General features: G+C 30.6%; 3 protein-coding genes and 1 long non-coding RNA gene across 7 annotated transcripts in view; 1 reads left to right on the top strand and 3 right to left on the bottom strand.

Annotated features, from left to right (window-relative positions):
• Nucleotides 1-101: 101 nt before the first annotated feature.
• Nucleotides 102-1,146, top strand: LOC126736063 (uncharacterized). Its single transcript, XM_050440266.1, has 3 exons — nucleotides 102-405; nucleotides 466-747; nucleotides 805-1,146. Exons 1-3 carry the CDS (start codon nucleotides 216-218, stop codon nucleotides 1,068-1,070), a joined length of 738 nt encoding a protein of 245 aa, XP_050296223.1. The 5' UTR covers nucleotides 102-215; the 3' UTR covers nucleotides 1,071-1,146.
• On the bottom strand, nucleotides 1,083-2,628 carry LOC126736066 (tubulin-folding cofactor B). The gene is made up of 4 exons (XM_050440268.1): nucleotides 2,398-2,628; nucleotides 1,682-1,946; nucleotides 1,405-1,621; nucleotides 1,083-1,324 (listed from the first exon to the last, which is right to left on the bottom strand). The coding sequence occupies exons 1-4, from the start codon at nucleotides 2,515-2,517 to the stop codon at nucleotides 1,207-1,209; spliced, it is 720 nt and encodes a 239-aa protein (XP_050296225.1). The 5' UTR covers nucleotides 2,518-2,628; the 3' UTR covers nucleotides 1,083-1,206.
• Nucleotides 2,629-4,809: 2,181 nt separating this feature from the next.
• LOC126735907 (protein FAM107B) overlaps nucleotides 4,810-21,099 on the bottom strand; it is a 53,419-nt gene continuing 37,129 nt past the window's right edge. For 2 of the 4 annotated variants that reach the window (XM_050440023.1, XM_050440024.1), the window contains exons 3-5: nucleotides 10,646-10,847; nucleotides 5,342-5,510; nucleotides 4,810-5,240 (exon numbers count right to left, since the gene is read on the bottom strand). In XM_050440023.1, coding sequence (XP_050295980.1) covers nucleotides 5,163-5,240; nucleotides 5,342-5,510; nucleotides 10,646-10,847 — 449 coding nt within the window. In that variant the 3' untranslated portion in view covers nucleotides 4,810-5,162. Of the gene's footprint in view, nucleotides 5,277-5,341; nucleotides 5,511-10,645; nucleotides 10,848-10,916; nucleotides 11,061-21,099 lie in introns of those variants that run through there. The other 2 variants (XM_050440026.1, XM_050440025.1) reach the window with 2 other exon arrangements.
• Nucleotides 14,335-20,451, bottom strand: LOC126735908 (uncharacterized). Its single transcript, XR_007660540.1, has 3 exons — nucleotides 19,297-20,451; nucleotides 16,253-16,593; nucleotides 14,335-14,550 (listed from the first exon to the last, which is right to left on the bottom strand). It is a non-coding gene; the product is annotated as an uncharacterized LOC126735908 (long non-coding RNA).

Below are 21,099 nucleotides of genomic sequence, written 5' to 3'. Positions count from 1 at the left end.
TTTGCTCAACCCTCATGTACCCTAATTTTAACTAACATTTAAAATACACATGCAACACTGGATAAACAACATTTTAAAACGAAAACAATCAGGTCAAATTCCTTTTAAACAAACCATCGACACCAAAAGCCATAAAACTCGTTTCAAATTAGGTTAGCACACCGAAAAGCTATTTCTGTGGGGCCTATTTTACTGCCAGTGTGGCCATTTAAAAAATGTTCCTTCTGACTTTGATTATATTGAGATGGTTTACTTTTGGAGGGACAAACCCTATATACTCTACAGAAAATGCCTTAAAGGGCCCACAAGAAGTGCAGCATGCAGTTTGTCAAATTTCCACCAAAGATATTGACGCTACTGCTAAGGCGACTATCACAAGACAACTCCGAGGGGTTTGTTCAACCAGTAAGTGCTGTTTTTTTTAATTAAAAAATTCTAATTTTAAAAAGTCTTGTTTTGTATTAGACGATATGGCTCAGAAATTTGATTTATTGCATCAAGAATTGTTGCTAATTAAAGAAGCCTTGGGGGTTAATGGAAAGGCTTTAAAACTAAAGAGTCTTGGGGTGGCAGTAGCTACTGAATACCCAGATTATAGTGATAGTGAAGAGGTTTCAGTTTATAACGACACTATAGTGCAAAGTAGTGAGGGCGAGTTGTACTTTTATTACTGGAAAATTAATGGCATTAGCAAAGTGCTTATGAAAAGAAACTTGTATATTTCTAGTGAGACTTTCTCGGTTTTAGGTGAGGGTGGTTGAAGGTAAGTTGTGAAGTTTTATAACATTTTTTTCACATTTTTAGGGCACATGTTACACCTTCAGTTCTACCCAAACTATCAGGAGGAATTTATTGGGATATTGCTCAAACCCGAGAGCAATTCTTTCCTGAAAAAGCATAAAATCTCGTTTTTAGGCCAAAAGAACACTAAAAATGAGATTTCTTCCAAGAAACTTTATGGGCTAAAAAACGAGGATAAAATCTTTAAAATCGCACCTCAAATGTTAACCCCGGATTTTATTTCAAATGACAGTTTGCTCATTAGGGTTAAGATTTATTTGGAGGGCTGAAATGATTAGTCCTGAAATCTAAAAAAATTTAATAAACGTATAAAAGGCAAAATATATAAATAAAGTTAAAGCATCAGCACAGTGTTCTAAATAATTTAAAGTTCAACCTGAGTAAAAATAAAACACAGTTCACTTTTTAAATTTCCTCGTTTAAATCATAATCCTCTTCAGGGAAATCACCTACTTGGATGCAAGAAGGTTTCACAAAAGCCCCATATTTATCTGGACAGGTAAAGTATCTTTTACCTTTGACACTAAAAAAAATACATTACAATTGAAAGACTCTTTGGCATCATTCAATGTGGTTTTAGTAATAAATAAACCATTTACTCACCATCCATCATGTTTACCCACAGGCTCATCATATTTAACTCCTACCCAATACCCCGAGAGTCCATCAATGGTTCCACTATACATAACAGTTCCAAGTCTTGTTGGGGCATTGGTACATGTAACTTTACATCTGGCCCCAACTGACATACTTTCCGCTAAAGCTTTTGACTCAGCTTCTTGTTGCTCCTTCGTTTTCATGTATTCTTCATTGTATTTCCCTATAAAAGAACCCTTGAGTTGCATCACCCATTATTTGTGATTGTAGTGAGTTGACTTACCTATTTTGTTCTTCATTAGGTAAGACTTAACTGAATCATTCCTTTTAGCATACTCCTCTTCATTTAATTCAAATTTTTCAACAGATTCTTCTAAAAGGTTATATTCGAACTTATCAATGACATGCAGTCTCATGCCATCATCTACAGGGTAGGAGCCAAGTAGTCTGTTATTATCATCTAATGTGGTAACCAGTTTGTTATCATCATTGAAAACCTGGATTTTCATGGTGTGGCAGTTGCCGCCCGTCATCAGTTCCAGTTTAGCCTTAAAACGGCTTAGTTAAAGATGGTTATATTGAAATGAAATTTCTGCATGTGCAATAGGTTTATTCTTAATTTTAAGATGCAGAAGATAGTTAATGGGATCTTGTCTACATTTTGTAATATAGAGAGCAAAGAATGCGGTATGTTGAAGATGTATGCTGTCATGTTGTGTGGGTTTGACTATGTCTTAAGAGTTAAAATGGCTAAAGTTTTGACATATGTTAAAGGTTTGTTTAAAATATTTTTATAGAAACTAGTGTGCTGCTCGATTAACTTATATTTAAGAGAAAAATCACTTTTTTGGTGAAGTATTCACCAATGATTAGAAATTGATTGTGGTCTGTTTCAAAGGAATTTTATATACTTTGAATACATCAAATGTTCTTGATTATGACCTATGTTCTCTTAGTTCTATTTTAATTATTATTGTACTGGAGTTATAAGACACCCACCTTTAGTTCAGATATGGTAATGTCCTTAGGAAAGCGTTTCTCCCCGAAAGTGGCATGGTTTACCGAGGTGCTTATTTGGACGTGCACGAAATCTGAGGTTATCACTTTAACATCACCCATTTTGTAGCTTTTAAAATCGTTAAATTAAAAGTAAGTAACAATAATTTGAGTTTTTTGTTGACAATGAATGAAGAGCTGCAGTGAATCATATGACTGACATTGACAGCTGAGTTGACACTTATGACAGTATCATTGCCATTTGACGTAATGGTGTGGTCCGCTATTGATTTGACTCTAACAGCAGATGACAATAATGACATTTTCATTGACGTTTTACGTAAACCGATTCCAAGCGATCTATCGGTTTTAACCTCGGTTAAGCCCTTGGTTCACCTTGAACAGTCCCTTTATAACATAACCAATCGTGGCCGCTTGGACGTGTTTGGTTGAAGTAATTTCGTAATTTGTTAGCTGGCACTATCATCATTTTGTTTGTTTTTAAATAATACCTCAGACGACAGTAATATTATATGTAATTAGTTGTTAAACATAAATATCAAAAAAGAAAACTTATCATCGTCAAACGTCATAATAAATGTGTCATTTTTGAAAAGGAAATAATTTGTTGTTTGTTTTTATTTTTTCCCGCACTTATTTCAATATCTTTGACATTTGACGTTTAGAAAACAGCTCCGGACGTGGGTAATTACTGTTCCAACTTGGTGACGTATAAGGGCTAATTGGTGACGTCACGTATCTCCAGCGGTTATAACTATAACCGCTTGGACGTGTTTGGTTAATACCATTTAAGAACTGTAATTACCGATAGACCGCTTGGAATCGGTTGTAATGGTGTGGTGGGTTATTAGCCATCGACCTTTAACAATTGAATCAGCTGTCAAAACTTACTAGAGCTGTTATAAATATCGATACATCAATGAATTCTTAGAAAATGTTGGAAATTAAAGGTATTTAGTTGACAATGAAGAACTGCTATGAATCATGTGATTAACATTGACAACTTTATTGAACCTAATGACAGTGTCATTGTAGTTTGACCAAATAGTTTGGGAATTAGTCATAGCCTTATGACAACTGAATTAGCAGTCGAAGCTTATTAGAGCTGTAATAAATTATCGATGCACCAATTTATTCTCCTAAAATTTGGGAAATTAAAAAATCTTTAAAGACTATGAGGAATTGCTGCTAATCGTACGACATTGACAGTTGATTTGACTCCTAATGATAATTGCGTTGACGTTTTAAGAAATAAAGGTTTGACAATACATTCGGCAAAATGTAATATAGCTGTAATAGACTATCGATACGCCAATTAATTCTTTCAGAATTTTGGAAACTGAACATAATTTGCTGCTTTGAATTGTTTCACATAGACAGATGATTTGACACTAATGAGTGTTATATTGACGTTTGACGTAATAGGATGGTCCATTATTAGCCATGGACCTTGAATTACCTATTAAAAGTTAATACAAATGATCGATATGTATATTTAACTTTAAAATTTTGGAAAATTAAAGTTCTTTATTGACAATTAAGAATTGTTTTGGATCTACTGCATTGACAGCTAATTTGAGATTAATGATAGTTCCATTGACGTAATGGTTTAGTCCGCCATTAGTCATGGACCTTTGACAATTGCATCAGCTGTCAAAATCTAATAGAGCTGTAATAAATTATCGATACGCCAATAAATACGTTCCAACAGTTTTTTTGTTAACAATAAAAACCTGCTATAAATCGTATGACATTGACGGCTGATTTAACACTAATGTCATTTGATATAATGGCGTGACGGCTATTAGTCATAGATCTTTGACAATTCATACCGATACTGATGATCGATACGCCAATTTGTTCTTTTACCATTTTGGATATTAAAAGATTGAAGAAGACACGAACGACGGTTGCATTAACGTTTGATGATCCGCTATTATTGCTACACCTAAAACAGCTATCAAAATTTAATAGAGCTGTAATAAGTTATCGATACGCTCTTTCATTCTCCTAAAATTTGGGAAAATTAACGCCTTTTTTTGACCTGCTGTGATTCGTATGACATTAACAGATAATTTAACATCCATGACAGTTACATTAACGGTTGACGTAATGGCGTGGTTCTTCAATAGTCATGCACTCTTGCCATTTCAATCAGGTATCAAAATTCAATAGAGCTGTAATAAATTATCGAAACGCCACTTCCTTTATTTTAAAATTTGGAAATTGAAACTTTTTTGTCAACAATGAAGAACTGCTAGGAGTCATATGACATTGACAGATCATGACACTAATGACAGTTCGATAGACGTAATGGTGTGGTCCGCTATTAGCCATTGACAATTGGATCATTTGTCAAACTTTAATAAGGCCTATGCAGAAAAAATGCACCAATAGAAAAAATATTCGGTATATTTTAGGTTTAGGTCATACATAATATACAGGGCGGCTTAAAACTAAAAACGAAACCTTAAAAAATACCCAACATACAATTTTTGTTCATTTTCCGGTCACATTCTTACATTTATCACATTAACATTATTCATAGAACTATTAAACAATTTTGTTTGTTCGTTAATAGAAGAAATAACACGCTACAAAATACATATATTTCACCTATAAAATATAATTTATACGGTATCATCATGTGAAGATCACTATCTCCTCTCTAAAAAGTAATCTATTTAAATGCATAAATAGATAAACAAATAAATACAATAATATTCGATTTAGTCCACTTTTGGTTATCATTTCGATTCGCTGGTCGACTTCAGCTTCATCCTCGCCTGAAGAAACTCTTTGCTTATAACCTTATCCTCTTCATTCTAAAATGTGTTTCAATTCAAAAAAACCGCCCTATCCTTCACGAATGTCAAAGTTGTCAAACAATTAATTAGTAGGAATGTATCGATACAGTTTCACTCACCTCGATTTTCACCGGGTTTTCGAGCCGTTTCGCTCGATCCGCGATAACTTTCTCCAGCTCCGGTGTTTTTTCCGCGATGTGGTTCTCCAGTTGCTTTTTGGCCAGGTTGTCTTTGTGTCTCTCGAGCGCCCTCTGTAGCTCGGATTTTTGGTTTAGAACACTTTTACCTCTGAAGGAAGAAAACAAAAGCTTAATCGGAGTATCGATAACTTAATACATCTTTGGTTTGTTTTTTTTTTGTATAGTAGAAAGGTGTGTCGAGGATCGACTTCTTTATTTCAAAGGAGTTTAATACCGAGTAGGGTTTAGTATCGAATGAATACGTCAGTAAAGTAATAAAATATTATTTTGTTTTAAGCTGTATTTGTCATTTACAAGGGTTTATATAAACAGAAATATAAAAGTATGTACATTATCCCCGAATCACGAGCCTTAGATGATATAGTAAATCAATCATGTCGACCGTTTCTAATGCACAAACTTAGGTACAGGGAGGTGCCCGTCATATCGATATTTAATTAATTCAATCTTTTCAATTATAGTTATACTAGTAGAGCTGTCATCTCTACAAAGAATGTGTCATAATTAATGTCAAGTATATTTCCAATTCTAAAAAGCAATAAACACTAATTTGCCAATTAAAACACACGTGCACGAGCCTTCAAAGCATTTCAGCACACGTGTTAAGTGCGATAAATTAAACATCGTTCCAGATTCAGAAATTCCCGGATGGCGTGTTTGTGTTTCTTTCTGCTTTTGTGTTTAAACGGGATTGAATGATGGAGGGGTGTAATTTAAGGTGGATTAGGTGCATTCTATATTGATATTTTGACTATAAGGGAGCTTTTTTGCAATTTTAATTTTCATAATGGCCAGAAAATCCAGAATCGTGTCATATCTAGCGTCGGGACATCAAAAACAAAAGACGCTCACACACACACTTCCGGATAGGGGAGACGATAAATTCGAGTGGCAAAAAAAATAACAAAAGAAGCGACGATGTACTGTGTATAATTTGGAGAGCACTTGTTTCTGCTGTTCTCTGACGTCAGCGTTTTTTTTCACATCTACGATTACGTAAGTGGTAAGGAAGTGTCAAAGAAGGAAAAAAAAATTACTTTATGAAATTACTATTTTCAATTTACATCCACAGATTGCACAAACAAAATTAACCATAACGGATGCCGCCGCCGTCTGGGTTTCATAATTTTACGTTTAATGCGAACATGCATGTCCTGCTACGGATGCTTTTACTTTTTTTTTACATGTTTTTCTGCAACATATTAATGGCCATCTTTCATAAAACCGTTATGTTCATGTAATTGAGTCGTTTTTATCGGCTTAGTTGCGTAACGGTCATTATGAAATCGCATAAAGAACCGTCTATGTTAAAATTGTCATTTTTCAAATACCAGATTCTCGGTTTGTACGATTTAATATATCGACAAGGCAGCACCTTACTACAGATTTTGCATGCTCAAGTGAACGGTATCGATATATTCCCATCCCTCAATCCTTGCACAAAATGAAACTATTACAGAAAACTGAATAAGTTTAGCACTACAAAATAATAACTAAGTAGGATAAACAACTATCGACAAAGTTGTTAATCTTTAGAGACCCAATCCGATATTATGATTATTATATCGATATTATGATTACTAAATTGTAATAGTATCGATATTATGCTTTCCAGTTTTACATAAATTCCGTTATCAGAAAAATGCATTTGCGATATATTTTCTTAACCAATACCACTGACGAAAATTTTCTTCTTACAATATCGTTTTTTTTTACCGACATAAGTAATAAATAGGCCTACCAAAATCGATATTTCGTATCTGTTTACATTTTTTGGTTGAACAACGCCCTGTGCGAAGTTTTTCATTTCTATTTTTTACAAGGCCATAGCAGTAATGAGTTGGAATATCGATATTTTTATCGGTGTATTGTATTTTATAATTGCCACAGTTTATATCCCTATTTTATGAAAAAAAACCCGTTCTTTAAATAGTATTAGCAATTAAAAGACATTTTCAAGCAGTGGATTTATTCGATAATTTCGTGATCAATATCGAATTTCAAATAACGGTGTGTTAGAAAATCGATATTTTTTACCCAGCTCTATAGTACCTACTAAGTTTCGAATAATAAAGGCGGTTTTTACATATCGATATACTAATGCGGCAATTAAATATCGATCAGTAAGGCTAAACCGTAGAATCGATAATAAATTCCGTATGTAGGCAAACGTTCAGCATTACGAAATTACGAAAAGAACTGATTTAACCCATCTCTATTCTTTTTTATCTCACTATTTTTTATGAACGGCAGTAGTAATGACTTAGTGTATCGATATTTTTATCGGTTTTCTTGGCCAACTTGTTAAATAAATTTTCTTAAATAGCTTTTCCTAATAGTAGACATAATTTAGCATCGATATTAATTTATAATTTTGCCAGAACTCTTAGTTTATGGAAAAACCATTATTTGAATATTAAAAAGGAATTTTCATGCAGTTGATTCTGATATCATGATACATAAAGTTTGAAGTAATAGACAGTATTAAATTCGATATTATTTACCCAGCCTGAATATCGATATTAAGAAAAATAACTACATGCATCTAAATTTCCTAACCAATATAAGTGAACAAATGCTCTCTACATATTCGATATAATTTATCGATAGTGCAGCAACTCCCTATAGATTTATTTGCACACAGTAAATTTGCCCATCTCTAATATAGTTTTTTTACCACATGGCAGTAGTAGTAATGAGTGAGGGTATCGACACTTAAAAACGGTTATATTTAAAGGCTATTACGGATAAAAAAGATTTATAAGCAGTGGATTTAATATCATGATAAATATCAAATTTTTAATCATGGAAAGTAATAATCGAGATTCTTACCCCACCCCACTTTTTTTAATCTCAATATTTTTTATGAACGATAGTAGTAATGATTTAGTGTATTGATATTTTTATCGGATAGACCAGTTATTTTCTTCTTGGCCGGCTTGTTAAATAAATTTACTTAAATAGCTTTTCCCAATAGTAGATATAATTTAGCATCGATATTAATATATAATTCTTCCAGAACTCTTAGTTGATGAAGAAACCGTTATTTGAATATTAAAAAGGAATTTTCATGAAGTTGATTATGATATCATGATATATATAGTTTGAAGTAATAGACAGTATTAAAATCGATATTATTTACCCAGCCTGAATATCGATATTAGGAAAAATATCTACATGCATCTAAATTTCCTAACCAATATAAGTGAACAAATTCTCTCTACATATTCGATATAATTTATCGATAGTGCAGCAACTCCCTATAGATTTATTTGCACACAGTAAATTTGCCCATCTCTAATATAGTTTTTTTACCACATAGCAGTAGTAGTAATGAGTGAGGGTATCGACACTTAAAAACGGTTATATTTAAAGGCTATTACGGATAAAAAAGATTTATAAGCAGTGGATTTAATATCATGATAAATATCAAATTTTTAATCATGGAAAGTAATAATCGAGATTCTTACCCCACCCCACTTTTTTTAATCTCAATATTTTTTATGAACGATAGTAGTAATGATTTAGTGTATCGATATTTTTATCGGATAGACCAGTTATTTTCTTCTTGGCCAGCTTGTTAAATAAATTTACTTAAATAGCTTTTCCCAATAGTAGATATAATTTAGCATCGATATTAATATATAATTCTTCCAGAACTCTTAGTTGATGAAGAAACCGTTATTTGAATATTAAAAAGGAATTTTCATGCAGTTGATTATGATATCATGATATATATAGTTTGAAGTAATAGACAGTATTAAAATCGATATTATTTACCCAGCCTGAATATCGATATTAGGAAAAATATCTACATGCATCTAAATTTCCTAACCAATATAAGTGAACAAATTCTCTCTACATATTCGATATAATTTATCGATAGTGCAGCAACTCCCTATAGATTTATTTGCACACAGTAAATTTGCCCATCTCTAATATAGTTTTTTTACCACATAGCAGTAGTAGTAATGAGTGAGGGTATCGACACTTAAAAACGGTTATATTTAAAGGCTATTACGGATAAAAACGATTTATAAGCAGTGGATTTAATATCATAATAAATATCAAATTTTTAATCATGGAAAGTAATAATCGAGATTCTTACCTCACCCCACTTTTTTTAATCTCAATATTTTTTATGAACGATAGTAGTAATGATTTAGTGTATCGATATTTTTATCGGATAGACCAGTTATTTTCTTCTTGGCCAGCTTGTTAAATAAATTTACTTAAATAGCTTTTCCCAATAGTAGATATAATTTAGCATCGATATTAATATATAATTCTTCCAGAACTCTTAGTTGATGAAGAAACCGTTATTTGAATATTAAAAAGGAATTTTCATGCAGTTGATTATGATATCATGATACATATAGTTTGAAGTAATAGACAGTATTAAAATCGATATTATTTACCCAGCCTGAATATCGATATTAGTGAACAAATGCTCTCTATATATTCGATATAATTTATCGATGGTGCAGCAACTCCCTATAGATTTATTTGCACACAGTAAATTTGCCCATCTCTAATATAGTTTTTTTACCACATGGCAGTAGTAGTAATGAGTGAGGGTATCGACACTTAAAAACGGTTATATTTAAAGACTATTACGGATAAAAAAGATTTATAAGCATTGGATTTAATAAATTTTAATATCATGATAAATATCAAAATTTTAATTATGGAGAGTATTAATCGAGATTCTTAACCCACCCCTTAGTTTTGAATTATATTAATTTTACACATGTAGCACCTTACTATCCTCAAATAGGCACGCCTTATAATGTCGATATTTCGTGTCCACTTAAATTTTTAACTCTGCCCTTTAACTCTGTTTTTCCATCTCTACTGTATTTTTTGTAACAAAACGGCAGTAGTAATGAAATAGGGTATCGATATTTATATCATTAAATTTCTTCGTTAAACAGACTGCTGATATCCAATAGTAGATATGGTTTATAGCATCGATATTATTTTGTTTAAATTAAAATTGTTAGTTTAAAAAAAATACATAATTTAAATAAAAATTGCAATAAACAGGAATTTTCAAGTACTGAATCTATTTGGTTAAAACATTCCTGATAAATACTAAATTTTAGGTCATGGGAGAGTAACAAAATTCTCTTTTTCCAGTATCGATATTTTTTACTGAATAAGTAACCTCAAATAATATCCTAAGCCTTATAATAATATCGATACATTTAATTATCTACTTACATTTTTTGGTTGAACAACAACTCCCTGTGCAAGTTTTGCCTTCCCGGATCCTCCCTGACAGGATTGACGGGCTTCCTGGGCGCGATAAGTCCGTCATCTGTCAGTAAAGATGGCGCTCGCGTTTCCGGGATCATGTCGTCCGGGTAATCCCCCTCGAAGGGATTTCTTCCGGGACTCGTGGGAGAGTGAGAACGCGGACGAACTAGAAAAGGACAACAAACATACAAGAAAAATCTATAGTGGCAAAAGGGATGCAGTTTTAGAAATATACCTTGAAACCTCAAGACGCACGTCATTATTTCACTTCTACATACAATGAATGGTGGAAAATTGTAAATCCCACTTGATTTATCAGAGGGGGAAGGAGAAGAGAAAAAAGTTGTTTTTGAATGGTTTGCATCACACTATTATCGCTTATCTCGACGGTTCGGCTGATTTATTGGAGCCAATAAGTGCAATTTTAAAATGGTTTATCAAGTGGCCGATAGAGGATTAAGTAGATAAACATGGAAAGAAAGATTATCAATGTACTTGCTTAATACAAAGAAATACATTCGTTTAATGGCCCTAGCAGGCGCAAGTATTTATATCTACCTTAGACTGTATCGATACCGTAGGACTATTTTTGAATGTGCTTAGGAAATCGATTCAGGAGTGTCGATCAAGAGACCGACAACGAATATACTGTTGTAATAGTAGAGCTGTGGTGATAGTAATAAATGTGTGAGGAAATCGATATAACCCTTTAAAAACTACAGTAAAGCCGTCAGTGAATAATCGATGTTCGTCTAAATTTAATTTAAAATTAACCAAACGTAATGGTTCACGTACGGAATCATATCTAAGGTTTATTTAGACATTTCCAACCAATATAAATATTATTACTGCGAGCTTATCTTTCCGTAATCTTTAAATAAGCACACGTAAGCCGCCGATTATACAAATCGAATATCTGGGGGTTTTATTAAACCATTCGAAGTTTCCTACATAGTGATTATGCTAATGGTGATGAATAATTGAGGATATATTGGTTATATGTGTAATTATAGGTTTATTAACCGCATAACGTGCTAGAATAAATCTCCTACAAATAAACCCTTTTCGGGCAGATCGTCAAATTTCATTTTTACAAGAACACGCAGGTGATGCATTCGAAAAACCTGATTTAAAATGCCCCGAAGAACCCGGTCAGGTAACCGCGATTTTTTTTTCATTATTTATCCTTTTATCTCGCCGGTTTGGGTGGTTGGAATTTGACCTGCAACAGGTCGTTTCATGAGGCTTTTTTCACCTTAAAATGATTTGCTACTAGGGTGCAGATGTTAGCAATTTATTCATTCACCGATACTTTTGCCCAGGCCTAATGCATTAAAAAAAAAACCGTACGAAAATTTTCTTCTTACAATATCGTTTTTTTTTACCGACATAAGTAATTAATAGGCCTACCAAAATCGATATTTCGTATCTGTTTACATTTTTTGGTTGAACAACGCCCTGTGCAAGTTTTTTCATTTCTACTCATTTTTTTACAAGGAAATAGCAGTAATGAGTTGGGATATCGATATTTTTATCGGTGTATTGTATTTTATAATTGCCACAGTTCCTTTTTTATGAAAAAAACCCGTTCTTTAAATAGTATTGGCAATTAAAAGACATTTTCAAGCAGCGGATTTATTCGATAATTTCGTGATCAATATCGAGTTTCAAATAACGGTGTGTAAGAAACTCAATACTCTTTACCCAGCCCTATAGTACCTACTTAGTTTCGAATAATAAAGACGGTTTTTACATATCGATTTACTAAGGCGGCCATTAAAGATGAATCAGCTAAACCGTAGAATCGATAATAAGTTCCGTATGTAGGCAAACGGTCAGCACTATGAAATTACTAAAAGATTAAGAACTGATTTAACCCATCACTATTCTTTTTTACCTCACTATTTTTTATAAACGGTAGTAGTAATGACTTAGTATATCGATGTTTTTATCGGTTAGACTTGTTATTTTTTTTCTTGGCCAGCTTGTTCGAAAGCTTTTCCCAACAGTAAACATAATTTAGCATCGATATTAATTTATAATTCTTCCAGAACTCTTAGTTTATGAAAAAACCGTTATTTGAATAATAAAAAGGAATTTTTATGCAGTTGATTACGATATTATAATACATATAGTTTGAAGTAATAGACAGTATTAAAATCGATATTATTTACCCAGCCTAAATATCGATATTAGGAAAAGTAACTACATGCATCTATATTTCCTAACCAATATAAGTGAACAAATTCCTTCTGCGTATTCGATATAATTTATCGATAGTGCAGCAACTTCCTATAGATTTATTTGCATAAAGTAAATTTGCCCATCTCTATAAATAATATTTTGAAATACACTCTACGGCATTTCATGGTCTAAGCTCGTTGCTTGTCATTCAGTGACATATGAACGCGGCGGTGCCAAACTACACACGTCTTCAGTAGGTTTTATGCTTTTTAAAATAGTCAATGTCGAAACTTGCTCCTAAGCTACACATTGACGGCTGACAAAAAAACTATTTTAGCAAAATATTAATTAATAATAAATTATTATTAAAAAAAATATTTACGTTAAGTATGACACTCTATGGAATTTAATGGTCGAAGCCCGTTGCTTGAGAAACTTCTTACCTATGGAGGCGATGTTGCCCAAGTGACAAGTTTTCGAATTTTTACTTTTAAAATAGGAGTGATGCAACTTACACATTGACAACTGACAGCTGTCAGAATAAATTTGATTGAACAAATATGGCATTTAACGGTCCATGTTTGTTGCTTATTAAATTTATGATACATGCAGAATTCGACAACGGTTCTAAAATTTGCACGCAATGTTGCCGAACTGTGCAAGTTTTCAATAAAATCAATTTTGAATTATTGCTTGCCAGACTGTGCTATATATTTAATTTTGAATAATTACTTGTAAGTATGTGACCGTCGTAACTTGCTCACACATTGACGGCTCTATGACATTTAAAGGTCCAAACATGTCGCTTATAAAAATAAGGTCGCAATGTTGGCAAGCTAAGCAAATATTTGAATTGTGACTTTTAAATTCAGGTTTTGCGGCAACGTTGTAATTTGTTCCGAAACTTACACATTGACAACTGACTTTGCTGTCAGATTAAATTCGATTGACAAAATATGACACTCTGCATTTCTTTCTACTCTACTATTGGCACAGTTCGACAAAGATGCTGGACTTCAAATATTTAATATATGCACACGATGCCAGTTTTTGAATTATTCATTTTAAATTCGAAGTTTTTCAATACATTGACAGCTGACGGATGACAGTTGACATTTAATTTAACAAACTTAGTTAGAAGCTACGTTGCCAAGCCGTAGGCAAGTTTTCAATGCAATTGTTTCTCGTTTCTCAAAAAAATTAAAACATTTTAAGTAAAAAATTATTTTTGAGGAAAATGATTTTTTTTTAATAAAAAATCCAGAAAATGGCCATAACTCAAAAACCACTCAAGTTACAGATCTGAAAATTTGTACACACATTCATCAATTAAATTCATTAGACACCTATTTCAGCGTTTCTCAAAAAAATTAAAACATTTTGAGTAAAAAATTATTTTTCAGAAAAATAATTTAAAAAAAAAAAAATCCAGAAAATGGCCATAACTCAAAAACCACTCAAGCTACAGATCTGAAAATTTGTACACACATTCATCAATTAAATTCATTAGACACCTATTTCAGCGTTTCTCAAAAAAATTAAAACATTTTGAGTAAAAAATTATTTTTGAGGAAAATTATTTTTTTTTTAATAAAAAATCCAGAAAATGGCCATAACTCAAAAACCGCTCAAGTTACAGATCTGAAAATTTGTACACACATTCGTCAATTAAATTCATTAGACACCTATTTCAGCGTTTCTCAAAAAAATTAAAAAATTTTAAGTAAAAAATTATTTTTGAGGAAAATGATTTTTTTTTAATAAAAAATCCAGAAAATGGCCATAACTCAAAAACCACTCAAGTTACAGATCTGAAAATTTGTACACACTTTCGTCAATTAAATTCATTAGACACCTATTTCAGCGTTTCTTAAAAAAATTAAAACATTTTAAGTAAAAAATTATTTTTGAGGAAAATGATTTTTTTTTAATAAAAAATCCAGAAAATGGCCATAACTCAAAAACCGCTCAAGTTACAGACCTGAAAATTTGTACACACATTCGTCAATTAAATTCATTAGACACCTATTTCAGCGTTTCTCAAAAAAATTAAAAAATTTTAAGTAAAAAATTATTTTTGAGGAAAATGATTTTTTTTTAATAAAAAATCCAGAAAATGGCCATAACTCAAAAACCACTCAAGTTACAGATCTGAAAATTTGTACACACTTTCGTCAATTAAATTCATTAGACACCTATTTCAGCGTTTCTTAAAAAAATTAAAACATTTTGAGTAAAAAATTATTTTTGAGGAAAATGATTTTTTTTTATAAAAAATCCAGAAAATGGCCATAACTCAAAAACCACTCAAGTTACAGATCTGAAAATTTGTACACACTTTCGTCAATTAAATTCATTAGACACCTATTTCAGCGTTTCTTAAAAAAATTAAAACACTTTAAGTAAAAAATTATTTTTGAGGAAAATTATTTTTTTTTTAATAAAAAATCCAGAAAATGGCCATAACTCAAAAACCACTCAAGTTACAGATCTGAAAATTTGTACACACATTCATCAATTAAATTCATTAGACACCTATTTCAGCGTTTCTCAAAAAAATTAAAACATTTTGAGTAAAAAATTATTTTAGAGGAAAATGATTTTTTTTTTATAAAAAATCCAGAAAATGGCCATAACTCAAAAACCACTTAAGTTAACGATCTGAAAATTTGTACACACATTCGTCAATTAAATTCATTAGACACCTATTTCAGCGTTTCTCAAAAAATTTAAAACATTTTAAGTAAAAAATTATTTTTGAGGAAAATTATTTTTTTTTTAATAAAAAATCCAGAAAATGGCCATAACTCAAAAACCACTTAACTTACAGATCTGAAAATTTGTACACACATTCATCAATTAAATTCATTAGACACCTATTTCAGCGTTTCTCAAAAAAATTAAAACATTTTGAGTAAAAAATTATTTTAGAGGAAAATTATTATTTTTTTTTTAAAAATCCAGAAAATGACCATAACTCAAAAACCACTCAAGCTACAGATCTGAAAATTTGTACACACATTCATCAATTAAATTCACTAGACACCTGTTTCAGCGTTTCTCAAAAAAATTAAAACATTTTGAGTAAAAAATTATTTTTCAGAAAAATTATTTTTTTTTTAATAAAAAATCCAGAAAATGGCCATAACTCAAAAACCACTCAAGCTACAGATCTGAAAATTTGTACACACATTCATCAATTAAATCATTAGAAACCTATTTCAGCGTTTCTCAAAAAAATTAAAACATTTTAAGTAAAAAATTATTTTTGAGGAAAATTTTTTTTTTTTTAATAAAAAATCCAGAAAATGGCCATAACTCAAAAACCACTCAAGCTACAGATCTGAAAATTTGTACACACATTCATCAATTAAATTCATTAGACACCTATTTCAGCGTTTCTCAAAAAAATTAAAACATTTTGAGTAAAAAATTATTTTTGAGGAAAATTATTTTTTTTTTAATAAAAAATCCAGAAAATGGCCGTAACTCAAAAACCACTTAACTTACAGATCTGAAAATTTGTACACACATTCGTCAATTAAATTCATTAGACACCTATTTCAGCGTTTCTCAAAAAAATTAAAACATTTTGAGTAAAAAATTATTTTTGAGGAAAATTATTTTTTTTTAATAAAAAATCCAGAAAATGGCCATAACTCAAAAACCACTCAAGCTACAGATCTGAATATTTGTACACACATTCATCAATTAAATTCATTAGACACCTATTTCAGCGTTTCTCAAAAAAATTAAAACATTTTGAGTAAAAAATTATTTTTGAGGAAAATTATTTTTTTTTAATAAAAAATCCAGAAAATGGCCATAACTCAAAAACCACTCAAGCTACAGATCTGAATATTTGTACACACATTCATCAATTAAATTCATTAGACACCTATTTCAGCGTTTCTCAAAAAAATTAAAACATTTTGAGTAAAAAATTATTTTAGAGGAAAATGATTTTTTTTTTATAAAAAATCCAGAAAATGGCCATAACTCAAAAACCACTTAAGTTAACGATCTGAAAATTTGTACACACATTCGTCAATTAAATTCATTAGACACCTATTTCAGCGTTTCTCAAAAAATTTAAAACATTTTAAGTAAAAAATTATTTTTGAGGAAAATTATTTTTTTTTTAATAAAAAATCCAGAAAATGGCCATAACTCAAAAATCACTGAAGCTACAGATCTGAATATTTGTACACACATTCATCAATTAAATTCATTAGACACCTATTTCAGCGTTTCTCAAAAAAATTAAAACATTTTGAGTAAAAAATTATTTTAGAGGAAAATATTTTTTTTTTTTTTTTAAATCCAGAAAATGGCCATAACTCAAAAACCACTCAAGCTACAGATCTGAAAATTTGTACACACATTCATCAATTAAATTCATTAGACACCTATTTCAGCGTTTCTCAAAAAAATTAAAACATTTTGAGTAAAAAATTATTTTTGAGGAAATTTTTTTTTTTAATAAAAATTCTAGAAAATGGCCATAACTCAAAAACCACTCAAGCTACAGATCTGAAAATTTGTACACACATTCATCAATTAAATTCATTAGACACCTATTTCAGCGTTTCTCAAAAAAATTAAAACATTTTGAGTAAAAAATTATTTTAGAGGAAAATATTTTTTTTTTTTTTTTAAATCCAGAAAATGGCCATAACTCAAAAACCACTCAAGCTACAGATCTGAAAATTTGTACACACATTCATCAATTAAATTCATTAGACACCTATTTCAGCGTTTCTCAAAAAAATTAAAACATTTTGAGTAAAAAATTATTTTTGAGGAAATTTTTTTTTTTAATAAAAATTCTAGAAAATGGCCATAACTCAAAAACCACTCAAGCTACAGATCTGAAAATTTGTACACACATTCATCAATTAAATTCATTAGACACCTATTTCAGCGTTTCTCAAAAAAATTAAAACATTTTGAGTAAAAAATTATTTTTCAGAAAAATTATTTTTTTTTAATAAAAAATCCAGAAAATGGCCATAACTCAAAAACCACTCAAGCTACAGATCTGAAAATTTGTACACACATTCGTCAATTAAATTCATTGGACACCTATTTCAGCGTTTCTCAAAAAAATTAAAACATTTTGAGTAAAAAATTATTTTTCAGAAAAATTATTTTTTTTTTAATAAAAAATCCAGAAAATGGCCATAACTCAAAAACCACTCAAGCTACAGATCTGAAAATTTGTACACACATTCGTCAATTAAATTCATTGGACACCTATTTCAGCGTTTCTCAAAAAAATTAAAACATTTGGAGTAAAAAATTATTTTAGAGGAAAATTATTTTTTTTTTTTTAAATCCAGAAAATGGCCATAACTCAAAAACAACTCAAGCTACAGATCTGAAAATTTGTACACACATTCATCAATTAAATTCATTAGACACCTATTTCAGCGTTTCTCAAAAAAATTAAAACATTTTGAGTAAAAAATTATTTTTTTTTTAATAAAAAATCCAGAAAATGGCCGTAACTCAAAAACCACTTAATTTACAGATCTGAAAATTTGTACACACATTCGTCAATTAAATTCATTAGACACCTATTTCAGCGTTTCTCAAAAAAATTAAAACATTTTGAGTAAAAAATTATTTTTGAGGAAAATTATTTTTTTTTTTTTTTAAATCCAGAAAATGGCCATAACTCAAAAACCACTTAACTTACAGATCTGAAAATTTGTACACACATTCGTCAATTAAATTCATTAGACACCTATTTCAGCGTTTCTCAAAAAAATTAAAACATTTTGAGTAAAAAATTATTTTAGAGGAAAATTATTTTTTTTTTTAATAAAAAATCCAGAAAATGGCCATAACTCAAAAACCACTCAAGCTACAGATCTGAAAATTTGTACACACATTCGTCAATTAAATTCATTGGACACCTATTTCAGCGTTTCTTAAAAAAATTAAAACATTTTGAGTAAAAAATTATTTTTGAGGAAAATTATTTTTTTTTAATAAAAAATCCAGAAAATGGCCATAACTCAAAAACCACTCAAGCTACAGATCTGAAAATTTGTACACACATTCGTCAATTAAATTCATTGGACACCTATTTCAGCGTTTCTTAAAAAAATTAAAACATTTTGAGTAAAAAATTATTTTTGAGGAAAATTATTTTTTTTTAATAAAAAATCCAGAAAATGGCCATAACTCAAAAACCACTCAAGCTACAGATCTGAAAATTTGTAGACACATTCATCAATTAAATTCATTAGACACCTATTTCAGCGTTTCTCAAAAAAATTAAAACATTTTGAGTAAAAAATTATTTTTGAGGAAAATTATTTTTTTTTTTTTAAAAATCCAGAAAATGGCCATAACTCAAAAACCACTCAAACTACAGATCTGAAAATTTGTACACACATTCATCAATTAAATTCATTAGACACCTATTTCAGCGTTTCTCAAAAAGTGTTTCTCATTGAAAAGGTATGGTCTATATAAAATTTTCAACCTAAAAAAGATTTGGATGAAACATATTTTGTACGAAAAGCTTAAATAACGGCTATACTTAATGACGCCATTTTCCAAACATTGCAATGCAAAAACTCTCCAATATGTCAATGTTTCGCAAGGATATTCGGCAGTGTTGCCATACTTGACGTCCATAAGATTTAGATAGAAGTAGGCACTTATTAACAAAGCTAATCATAAATTCCGGTTTTCACTTAGAATTTCTTGTAAGTGGATTTCCTGCTGTTCAATTTCGTAATATTAATATAAAAATATTGAAATAATTAATTTTTTTAAATTAAAAATGTGTAATAGCTGGTATGTGTTTGACGCAACCCTACTTATGCCAGTTAATGCCAATAAAATGTCAGATGGCGACACAAGTTACTACTCTAAAGCATTTGTTTAAAAAAGTTGACAGCAAAATTTAAAAAAGAATTAAAAAAACTGTTCCCGTCATGTACTAAATAAATATCTAAGGACTGTAACCTAAGAAAATACATTACAATTCGGCAACTGTAGTTATTAGTTTGATTTTCTCAAATAGGTTATGTCAATAAATTGACAGTTATTTATAAACGTCAACGTTCCAAAATAAAACAAGGAATTTGGTAAACAACGTTAAAAAAGTGTTATTTTTTTATCGTTATATTTTATTTATTTTATATAGGAATAAAGTGCAAATTCTTTAGGTCTATATAAAAATGATTAATCCGTGATAATACCATAGTATATTTTTAATATTTGTGTCCATAAGTAAATAGGAGCATAGGAAGATCGTCGTCCATATATAACATAAATTTTGTTTTTTTTTTGTGAAAAAATGGTTCATCCAAAGTTCTTTTTTAATATAATAGATTTAAGGTAAGCTTCATAGACAAAAAGCAAACTAGTTTACAGGGTGCTCCGTTAAAAAATCACATATATTTTTTTAAGTACCCCTGTAGAAAAAAAAATCTACAGGGCGTCTTAAAAGTGTACTTTTGTTGGTGTAAAATAAATACAAGCCACGATAATAATTGTACAAACTAGCGCGTAAAATTAAAATTCCACAGCAACAACAACAACATACAGGGTGTCCCCATAAATTATCAAACATTCTTAATATACCTCTGACAACAACAGAGCAGCCGAAAAAAATCCCTTATGTATGTACACCTGGAGGTCGGTAACTTTTCACTTTCGAGACAACGACGACGATTCGTTACGCGCCAACTGCGGAAACCGAACTAAAAACTAAACTTTACGAAAGAGCGTTTAAAACGTACGTACGGCAGAGAGTGCAGCAAGTGACGACGCCGACGGTTTCAATTTTACTCACCCACGTGAATATCGTGGTGTGTCTTGTGTACACATGCGGCTGCGCCCCATCGGTTTGCACTAGGTCAGGTATGTGCCATCGAAGACGATCGCGGAGCCCCAGGTGCAGGAGGACGTTTCGTTGGGTAAAAATAATTTGCTGACCAAAAATCAAAATGTGCTACCAAAGCAATTTATCATCAAAAACTATGCGAAATTGATAACTGATGTTACTATACATATAAGTGCTTGCTACCAAAAAATAATTGAAATAGCACCCTGTAAAATACGCTTTAAAATGTGGTTTATTACCTGTCAGAGTTGTTCTTAGCCAATGGGTCTCTACAATGCAAATTCACTCAACAGTCATCCTTCTTATATTGTAAGACATAAACTCGAACATCACATAAAAATAATAAAAAAAAACAATATTTACTGTT

This window comes from Anthonomus grandis, chromosome 5 (genome assembly GCF_022605725.1).
Source record: "Anthonomus grandis grandis chromosome 5, icAntGran1.3, whole genome shotgun sequence".
Classification (NCBI taxonomy): Eukaryota; Metazoa; Arthropoda; class Insecta; order Coleoptera; family Curculionidae; genus Anthonomus; species Anthonomus grandis.
Note: the sequence above shows the minus strand (reverse complement) of the source record. Positions and strands in the feature narration are given on the sequence as shown.